This window comes from Charadrius vociferus, unplaced genomic scaffold (assembly GCF_000708025.1).
Source record: "Charadrius vociferus isolate BGI_N301 unplaced genomic scaffold, ASM70802v2 scaffold74, whole genome shotgun sequence".
Lineage (NCBI taxonomy): Eukaryota > Metazoa > Chordata > Aves > Charadriiformes > Charadriidae > Charadrius > Charadrius vociferus.
In genome coordinates, this window is record NW_009647849.1 from 1021544 (window position 1) to 1032884 (window position 11341).

The window sequence follows — 11341 nt, forward strand, 5'->3', positions numbered from 1 at the left end:
CCTGCGCCGTGCTGCCGGGGTGGCCGAGCTCGCCCTGGCCGCCGCTGGGCCGGAGAGCTCCCCCCGCTGAAGCTAGGCCCTGCCCTGCCCTGCCCGCCGCTTTCCCGGGGCAGAGCGTGAGTAATAACCATGCACTCCCCCCCGTGGTGATGGGGGTTCTTCGTTATTCAGGAGTCACCCAGCACTAAACCCAAGGTAAAAATCCATCGGGGGGGGTCAGTAAAAGGAAGGAGCAGCAGCTAAGTTTAGTCTTGCATTTAGTCTGAAGCATTTACAGCAGCTGAGCCTGCGTTTCTTACCCCCTTTATTTTAGTGCTTGGTTTCAGCGTTGCTGGCCCTGGCTCAGTTCATGGGGAATTCCACACAAAACCTCCAAACGGTTTCAAAACAATAAATGGAAAAACCCATATGGAGGCAAGTGGGCATTCCTTCCTTAGCCCAAACAATGTCAGAACTCTACTACCACCATAAGATTAGATGGAGCAATAGCAGTGTCTGCGCACTTATTTGGGGGATAGGGGGTTTAGCTGCTTAATTCAGCGGAGTTTTTGACTAGGTATCACGAACCAGGTACACCAAGCAGAAGAGAGGTGTAGAGCAGGCACACCATACCACAGTGCTTTGGGAAACCTGCGTAACAGAAATTCATCTAACTTGCAGAGTTAGGCAGCAGCTGACCAGCAGACCAGTCTCTGCGTGCTGTATCTGGGTGCCTTCGGTAGTGACGGCACAGGCGAGCCGTGCCGCAGCCGAGTGCTGGCCTGTCGCCCAACGCGGGCCGTGTAGCCCTGCCCCGCTGCCTGCAGGCCGCCGGCGGTGTGTGTGCTGGGCACGCTGCGCTGACCACAGCTCTGCAGCCCCGTCTCTGTGTGAACTCACAGGTGTCAATAAGCGCCAGGCTCCCCTCTGTATTCTAGCCAAGCTCCTCTGCGAGCCTGCAAGGGCTTTTGGAGTGGAATTTGTGGCCAGCAGGAGGACCCAGTTCCAAAGCGGGCATTTACCTATTAATTACTTGTTATATGAAACAAATATCAATTGCTACAGATAATCCTTGTATTTTTCTTGAGTGGATGCTTATGGGGAAGGAAGAATTAAAGAACTAATGCTGGAAAAAACCCTTGGAATGTAATGCATAGTCTGTACTTCTAGATGTATGTTTCTCATCATCTGCATCCTTCTAGAAAGGCTAACAATTATTAAGAGAATGAAGTAATCTTTACCTATTTTTACAGCCTAGAGTGTTGAGTGGTAATGAAATGGAAAACACAGCGAGCTATTCAGATCTCTCGTTGGAGTTTCTGTGGGGAATTCTATTGGATGAACATCTGACAAAAACGCTTTGGAGATTTGTTTTCCTTTTATCTGGATCCTGTGCAAGAGCAGAATATTATTTTACTTCCTGTGGTAATATGCTGCCACATAAATTATTACTGCAGTCTCTCTCTGCTGGCATATTCTCCACTGCTATAAAGTGCTAACAACATGCAGACAAAGCAGATTATATTTTTCACACAATCTTACCAGTTTGCAAAAAGAGACACTTACTGGTATGCAGACTAAGTATTACTAGAGGAGTAGCTACAAAGCTAGGTGTTTCACTACACTACGCAGGATCTTTTAAGCACAAAGGTACATTATATGAGAAATGGAGCTGCTATAATTTCTTTTCTAAAAAATGCAGCTACCTTCTTTCACATATATATAATCATCAGGCAAAATCAGAAATAATCTTGTGGCTGCAGAAGGTCTTAAAGGAGCCAGTGTGGCTGCAGACATTATAATGGGAGTGATAACTTAATGATAGTTGTTTAGGGACAATCTAGCTCTAGAGATGCAGTTTCTGTACTACACACACAAGGGCTTTGGCAGCAAATTCCTGAGATCTGCCTCTTTTTTAAAAACTTCAGGATGGTCCTTAGTTAGATTTCCTGCGTTCCTCACAGCCATATGAGCTAGGAATTTGCTTAAAGAAAGCAACCCAAGAGTATCCCTTAGACACATCACACCAGGAATTACAGGACTTAAAATAAATGACTGCTTCCCACATGATTTTTGACAAATCCTTTCACGGCCCAAAGGATATTGCTAGGACCACTCCTTACAGAGTGCCTTCTAAAACACCAGCACTGCTGCAGGAGGGTCAGAGAAGAAGAAAACTATACAGACAACCCTGAAAAATATGTATCACAGGGAAAATCTAATTCCTTAAGAACAGATAAGAGAACAGAGCTGATTCTAAGAAGACAGGAATAACCAGATGAATTCATACACCACCATATATGTGATCTTGTACTATCCAGTAGTATATTGCTGATAGCTCACGGTATCTTTCCAGTACGCACTGTACTGTCTCTTTGCTTGTCTTCTTTTCTTTCATTATATGTCTACCAGACTGAAGCACATGCTGAGCTTTCATTAGGTCAGTTAAAACAAAAAATAAAACAAAAAAAAAAACCAAAACAAAGGCTGTCAGGAAGAAAAAAAAGTATCAGCCCTCATCATTTCAATCCTACTGTACTGGAGCTGTTGAAGGAGATGTGCTGAACTAGTTTTCACTTCATCTTGTATGGTGGTATGCAAAATACTTGAGACAACATCCTTAAGCCATCAACAGCACTGAGAAATGTCAGGTACCACAGCCAATAAAAGGACTGTTGGTCTAGATGATAAATCAGTAAAGAATTTTGCTCTGTTCTCCAAGCATGTATGTCATGTCAGTATTGGTCACCAGGTGGAAAATTCCTAAATAACTGCTTGAAGTTGAAAAATGCATGAGAGGAATAACTGAAAAATAATTAAAAAGGCCAACTGCAGCTGTCAGCTTTTTTGTCTCCACATTTCCTGAATATGCATTGGTCCTTCCCAGGGGAAGCTAAGAATCATACTGCCTCACCAGCAAGAAAACGGAATTACAAAGCACTAGCATTAGCAGCACAGAGACAAAATCCACAGTGATTTCTTTTTCATTAACTATTTTGTGGTGGTTTATCAGATACATTCACACTCTTTGACTATAGCATTTTTCTCCAAGGGCTTATTCAGAACAATAATTTGCATGCCTTTGTCATCACCCCATCATGACTTCTCACATCCAACACAAGCTGATCTGCACAGAAATTTTGATTTTTGATCTCAGATGATTCTTAGAACAATATCAACCCAGTGACTATGACTGCAAACACCAACAATATCTCTCTTTGGTCAGGGAAAAAGAAGCAAAATTAAGGTAAATGAAAAGCCCTCCTTCACTCCCAGTCCATGAAATCCACAAAATACAAAAGCCACCCTGATTCTTCAGCAGCAATCAGGGATCATCAGTTGTGTTTTAAATCAGTATCTCTACACTAGATTACAGTGAAGAACTGCAGAAAAGTATTTTATATTTACGTGCTCCGTACCAAATGCTCCCTTGGAATTTTAGCAAAGACTTTAACATTGACCAATGCTCCAGAAAGTAGGAGAAAGTTCCATCCATCCATTCTGCTCAGCACTACTTTTCATTACTTTTTCAAGCATGTCAGCCTAACAAGCCGCTGAATCGGCCCGGGGCATTTCTCAGCCTTAGACCTGTAGTGTATGAAAAAGAGGAAGGTAAAGACTTTAATTTACCTCACATACGAGACAGCTTCACAGAGGTTTAACTTCTTGTTTTAAATGATTAATTGGGCCAATTTCGTCCATTGACTGAGTCCCAAGAAGTCTATGCTAAACTGGGCCTATTCAAGACAGAGTAATAATTAGATAATACAGCAGTTTATTACAGGCTGTTCACATCATCATCAGGGGTCATTTAATCTCAGTTTAGATTCTCATGAGACCTGCTCCTCTCTACCATCCTGTACTTCTCACCTCCCTCTCACTGTGTCTCCTCTGTATTTGCTTACACATACCATGGCAGACATCCTCTTTTGGGTTAGGTGGGCTAGCGAAAAAATGCTACTGTTCCTTTTGCTTATTAAAATCCACCATCTTGTCTACTGTTACTAAGACTGTAAGGGTGTCCCATAATCCCTTTGAAGCAATGTCATACAGATGAAGTCACCTTTATCATCTGCTTCAAGTACGCAGTATTTCACTTACTCTGTAACAAATTGTAACTGTGCAATGGAAATGAGACGCTTTTATTAAATTAAGCACTGTAACATCACCATTGACCTTGATACTACGACAAGTTTTTATATCACATCCACCTCATTCAATTCTTCCCTGATCTGTTTTAGAGGCAGGCTTTTAATGTAACTTTTGTTCACAGTTTGAGGATTCAGATCAGACTAGTCTCCAAGACTGCTATAATTCTCATCTATATACTAAGCGCTTGGGGCCTTATTATCTTAAAACAAATGCCTGGATAATTAATGTCTGGATAACGCCCAAGAAGGAAGGTTTCAGTGTTGCTGCGTGTCTGTCTGTTTTTCCCCACTACATATGTACCACTACATCCTGTGGAAGAAGCAGGAGACTGCAGCCTTTCAGAGACCAAATGGACATGCTCAGCTGGCAATCACATAGATTGGGCAAATGGCAACTGAAAGACAGACATAAGGAACTCCCTACCTGGGTATGGATGGAGAGCAGAGCCGGACAGGGTGGCAGGGCTGATGGGGAGACATACCTGGGGACCTAGAAAAGGCTGTGCAAAGTGCTGCAATGCAGGAGGGCACTCCAAGACTGCGTGGCAAGGCAAAAGGAGTAGGCCCACCCTGTGAAAGTCTCTATGGGCAAGATGGGAAATACAAGTCCCATATTTTAACATGATTTCTTTATTTTAAAAGCTGCTTTGCTCCATTTTTTTTCTTGATAGCTCTTAAAGACCAAAGTTAATGCACCCTGCAAGTCAGGGTGCTGAGACACTGAGGAGGAATTTCTTTCAAGCTCTTGTTTTCCACATACTTATTCAGCAGTCAAAAATATTTCTGTTTGGGTGGATTGGTTCCGCTCTGTTTTTCCTGCACCGCCTCTGTGTTGTGCCCTCTTTTCCCTAGTCTTGCTGAACAGTATTTGTTCCTGTCAGGGCTGTCACTTTCAGTGTTTGAGCTTATCAGCATCTGTTCCACCTGCTCAATACACTCTTATTAGCTATACATCTTCTTCTGCTTGACACGCTACATAAATACTTGCTTGACTAAGATTAAGTAACACAAACTTCCTTTTTTACTTTGTGTTTCCTACAGCAATTTCCAGTAAATCAAACTATGCTTCTCAGAGTTTTATGCAGTTCTTGGTACGTAGCCATGTCAGAATTCAAACCAGTGCTCTGTAAATCAATTTCCAGAGTGCACAACTTTCAAGAAAAGAAATGAGACCAGCTGTTGCTCTTTACTTTCAATGCTAATTTTTTTGTCTGGCATCTTTCTCGTGTAGCTGAGGGATGTGAAGCTAAGGCAACTTTTTTTTGTTTTGTTTAAATGCAATATTTGAGCTGAGGTGCCCCACAGTGAAACACAATGCCATTATCACTTGGGATTGCCAAGTGAATGACTTGGAGACATTATTACTAACTGAGAAAAGTCACACATTGGAACAGCATCAATCCTTGGGTGTTTTCAAGTGATGGAGATCAAGCCCAGAAGAAAATTTTAGGAAATCTTATATTTAGTACAACAGTGAGATAATTTTTGGATTTTATTAGGTAGGATTAGAAGTAGAGTGCCTAGACCAGGAGCTTTTCTTTCACTTACTTGAGCTAACACTTTGTATGTTCAGAGCACTGGATTAACTGGCTTGCATGCTTTACAGCTACTGGGTCCCTATTCAAAGAAAACCTAGATTAAAAAAATTCTCTAGACGAGAACTTTCAAAAGGATGAGACGTGATTAATCTCTTTATTGAGTGTTTTGTACTGCCTTTCAAGCAGAAAAGTATTTCGAAAATCTTAACTATAAAGCTTATCTGAACCAGTCTCTCAAGATCCTTCTTCAGTCCAGTTTTTGTTCATGGTATCACCAAGCGTAAGCATGGATAATCAAAGCTTTCCCACACTCTATATTCTCACATAGTGAAAACAGGAAAACTTGGGACTTACAGTTCACCCCAGTCCAAAGGAGGAGGCCTAGGTATCATGTGATGAAATACAGAAACACAAATACATTAAGAAAGAATGCCAAGGGAGCTTATTCAGCATGTTTTGAACCTTCCTTATATGCTTTGCTTATAGCTTATATGAAAGCTAAACCCTCTAAAGACAACAAAATACTAAGTGTTGGTACACATAGTCAAAACAACTGCCTGAGACCTTCTGGGGCACACCATAAGTTGGTATGTTCCTAGCTGGTCCAGTATGGAGTTTACAAGACTTACTGGCCTATTTTTCCTTTTTCGCACCAAAACACAATCCTATATTGTATGCAGCAGCAGTAACTTATTACACACCATAGTTTTGCCAGGTAATCCTACGGCCCAGAATGGCTTTGCCAGAACTTCGCCTATATCCAATGTACATGCCATAGTAACATCAATAAGATTTTTTCTTTGGGAAACCATGTGATGTAAACTAACAAGGCATCATACTAAAGGTTTTGAGCTGTATTCTGAGGCAGCATTTGATCAGTGACTGCAGATGTCCTACAGTAGTCTTTTGTGTTGTTTTGTTTTGACTCCAGTAGGAAGGTTTGATATAACCGAGTAGGAGAGTTCGTCTCTGACAGTGTGATACTAGATTTTGCCTAAAGATTAATATTTTTAAATAGAACTGCAATTTCTTTTAGTGGCATGACCTTGAATAGAGGATTACAGGAGCTGTAGCTCCAGCAGATACATACAAGACAAAACTTAAATTCTAGTTTGTTAAATATTTCAGTTGAACACTTGCCCAAAGAATTCACCAGTGCTCTACTACGTATCAAATGCTAGCACTTGCTGATGGTTACTCAACTTGCAGAAAACCCTCATGTAGTGGTGTCTATTTCTAATGGGACAAGCAGCCACTGCACAAAGCATGTACATTTCCAGCACTTTCTCTCTCTGTACATGGTTAAGCATTAGAACCTGAACTTCGTAAAGAAAAACACATACTTATTTATGCCATTCAAAAATGCTGCTTTTAATACTCCAGTCATCTGCTTTTCTGTATCAGAAGCCAGATAATTATATTTCTTCACTTTTCCACAGCACGTTCTAGCAATTTTTATCTAAAAGCAATGACTTTATTAGAATGAGCCTTCCTAGGTGTCGCTGGAGTGTACTTCCTGCGTGACCTCGGAGAAAAGCCACTCCTGTATCACAATGGAACTAAACCTGAGACTAAAACATTCAAGCATAACACCATGAAAAGGATTATACACCATCCAAATGAAAACATGGATTCTTTACTATCCGTGCAAGCATCACTGTAGAGATATTATTATTCTACCTACATTTAGAAACAGATTGTGCTGTGTATGTGTAGACAGAAGATTCTTCCCTGGTAAATGGTAGGCAACATGATAGATGCTACTACAGATCTTTTGTTTCTGTAATTTCCTAGAAGCAAATTGCTAGAATTTGTTGCAGTAAGGTCACAGAGTATAATCTAGCCAGGTGGCTCAACAGGAGATATCCCTCGTACTATTAACCTCTCCATCTCCTCTATAACCTTCTCCATCAAAACAATTTACAACAAGACTTGAAAAAAAACAAAGTTGGCTGTGATAATCTGTGCTGGGTACTTCAGGCATGTCCCTCCTACAATTCCCCATTTAATTCAGTATGACATGTCTACACCCTCTGGGTTTCTTTGCCAGATCAGGTAATACTGAGTAAGAGTCAGGATATTGTGATATATGCCCTGTATTCTTTTGTCAGAGATAAATTGTGACTGGACACAGTCCTTTAAATTCACTGCAGGTTGTGGCTGTTCAAAAAATGAATGTGTACAACTGCATGATGAAAAGATTAAATCTGAGAAGTAATGGTCAAACTCCAGATCAACCAGCCAAAAGCTAGTAATTTCAAAGGGCAGCAAATCTGTAGATTGTAATATTGTACATTGCCTTTTTGCTTTTCCCTTTTGAACCACAGAGGAAGTAATTGTGGTAATCTTTTAATAGCTTAAAATAACAATAGATTTCGGAATCCAATTAGCTTTACTGGAATGCTAACTGATAAACTGTTTTTCTGTTTAATTCTTCAGTCAATGAAAAAAAAAAAAAAGAACAGGAGAAAAAAAGTGGTATTTCCCCAGAAAAGGCTGTGAATGACATCAGGTGCGGTGATAGAGCACTTGTTTCTGTGGCAGCGATTAATTAGTCATTGCTGCACATTTATGCTGACTGGCTTTTACTTTCCTGCAGTCATACGAGTAAACATTGTGAGAATCCCTCCCTTCCTCAGTTTTCATATAATTCACTTTTAGTAACTCAATCGCCTCTTTCATAAATACAAGCAGAGCAGGGGAAACGAAATAAAATAAACATTGGGGAAGATGGAATTCATCTTATAAGAAGAGTCTTTTTAAAAAAAAAGGTTTTGATGAATATCTTAAAAGTATATGTACTTACCAAACTTACATGGATAGTTCTGGTAGTTTGAAAAGACAAACAGTGGACCAATGAGAGGAATTGCTCTTTTAAATCCAGACAGAAGCTCAGTCCAGACAGAAGGTGGACGTTTTGCTGATATCAAGTGTGTTTGTAACAGGATTAATGACATGCTGTTTCCTACTTTGAGCACTGATATTCAGTAAACCATTTAGAATGATTGACCACAAAGTGCCAAATCACTTTCTCTGGCTTTGACTCACTTTCCAGTATTAACACAATTAGTATAGTACTTCCACAGCAACTTTACCTCAAGGATCTCATTTGGACTTAGCTCTAAATCATTAAACATAACTGAGCAGAGGCCTGTGCTGCACTAGTACAGTACAGGTTCAGAACAACTCAGAAGGAACTGTACTATAGATGCATTTTACCCAGTAAGAGTCCTGGGAAGCCACACTGGTGATTTCTGGAGCACAATGCCCTCTGAATCCTTCAGCACCCATATAATTTTGCAAGCAGAAAGGATAGGGTAAAAGTTACTTACACAAGCTCTGCTCTGCTCAAACTGGAAGACTGCTAATTTTGCTGCATCACGCCCTGTGGACTAATAATTGATTGCAATTTTGGGAGCATTTTCTGAATTTTCTCTGATATTCTGAGCAGCAGATTGATTTTAGCAGATCTAACCAACACCTGGTCTATCTATGCAAAGTGAGTTACTCCTTCTCCACAAAGATAAGACTAGATAAAAATTTTGAATCTTTTATGCTGAAAATTATAATTTAACTTGAAGAGTCTTGTTTTCTTTTTAGAGACCTCAGTAAATTAGAAATTAAATCCCTGGAGAAGCTAATCTGTACTACTGGCTTTTTTCCTTTCATTATGAACCTTTTGTAATGAATACATTAAGGTGTTTTGATGAACTATATTTTTTTAGTTTAACTTTGTAGGAATCAATTTTACCTCAGCATGAGAATGAGTGCCTAAATAGATTGTGCTGATGTGGAAATGAAACCTCCATGTAGAGTTGATTTATTCTTGACATAAACTTTTCTATCATCACAGTCTGGTCACAAAAGGATCAGGGGTTAGCAGGCTCTAACTTCAGTTTACTGTAAAGTTAATCTAGACAGATTCTACAAAGGACCTCCACATATCTTGATGGCTAAAACAAATTCTTTAATAATGTTTCTAAAAATAAACACATGTTCAGAACTTTGTGGGCCCCAAGACTAGGACAAGAACCCTGCAGGACACAGATCATCACTGGTAGTAAGCATTTCGTACAATACCCAATTAATAGCTTGGACCCAACTGGGTTAAATGTTCCTTCAGTTTTACACCCTTTGCTTTCCCTTGATTTTAACTGGAAGGTGACAATGGCTGATCATTGCACTGGCATGATGGTTTAGATGTATGAATGCCTCTGGTTTAGATTTATGAGAAGAGAGCTGATAAAACATCTGCTCAATATGTAGTGTTTGTGGGGCTAAGTAAAATTTTCAAGTAATCTGCAAATGTACTTGGAAAAAACTTGGGGTCCCAGTTAAGACTTATTTGCCCAAAAGTGTGTTCATTTTTTTCTTACTCCATCAGGTAGTCTAACAAAACCTTTCACCCTGCTTCATAAACCTCGTATGGCTTCTGTCACCCGACCATTACAATTATGATGAGGTAATGGCTGCTTAGTTTGTAGAACTACACAGGGACTTTCATATATTACAAATACAACTTGGACATGTCAAGAAAGAGATGGCAAAAGCTCAAAATAATGTTCTAGCTGCTCAAGTGTATTCCTGAATGAAAAGACTATTATAATCCCAGCAACATACACCTTTCAGTACTTTTGCAGAGCAAAATGTAAGTCTGTAGTGCTGATGATTACTGTGTTTAAAGAAACATTCTCTCTAAAGATTTTCCTTTTGACTGACCCTACTGGTTCACAATAGCTTGTTGCCATGGATGGGTAATGATGTCACACATTCTGCCCTCTGTTCATGCCAGAAAATAAATGAGAATGATTTTTTAATGACTAGGAGTTACTTAGCAATTCCCTGGAAGGCCTGAAGTGAATTACAAGTAAGAAAACAAGATGCCTTATTGACCCCACCTGCACTGTATCTTTATGCCAGTGAAGTGACACAGTAAAACTCCACAGTAAATGCCCTGCAGATTTAAAAACAAGGTTGTGTTACTGCAATTTACCTTGTTATCCAACAGATTGCAGCGGGTTGAAGATCAGCAGGTGGCTAGGTGAAGTGTGGCTTAGGGGCTCACGAATGAACTCGTGTGCCCTTGGAAACGACATAACTGTTCTTCTGAAGTTTTTGGAAGAGGGTATACGGCTTGCTTCCTTCCCTCCATCAGCGACACTTTGACAGGAAAACGATCCCGAGAAGGGTACAGACATCACTGCATCAGGCAGCAGCTGCCACACCGCTGCCTTCTCTCACACCGCCTTTCAAATTAGCTTAGATCTGCCCTTCAGAGGTTGGCATCTGGAAGGCAAAAAACAAGAGGAAATCTCTTGTAAATACAGAGGACAGCAGAAAGGCTGTAAGAACACCAGCACTCGCACTGCTCCCCAGACGTGGCTCCCTCCTCTCCTCAAGGACAGCGGTGTGTGGAGTGAGGAAGCTTTTGCCCTGAGGTGAGACCATCCGGGAGTTCCAACGCCGCCTAAGCTATCAGGAGGCCCCCTCCCCGTTTTTTCTAAGCGGTACCCCTTTCTAGGAAGGCAGCCTTATCTTCAAGTGCGGCCCTACCCGTGCCTGAGCGCGCAGGGCTCAGCAGCGCCCCGTCCCCACACGCACCCACGCGCAGACCCGAGGGCCGGGTCAGCCGTCGGGGCTGACGGGCAGGGCGGAAGGCGAGGCGGGCCGGGC

The 11341-nt window shown here is 41.0% G+C and overlaps 1 protein-coding gene across 1 annotated transcript in view; it reads left to right on the plus strand.

The window, feature by feature from the left end:
• The first annotated feature begins 10735 nt into the window (after positions 1-10735).
• The window catches only part of TMEM114 (transmembrane protein 114), a 15068-nt gene continuing 14462 nt past the window's right edge, over positions 10736-11341 (plus strand). The window contains exon 1 of the mRNA XM_009882907.1: positions 10736-10793. Within this exon, the coding sequence (XP_009881209.1) occupies positions 10736-10793 (58 nt within the window). The remainder of the gene's footprint in view (positions 10794-11341) is intronic.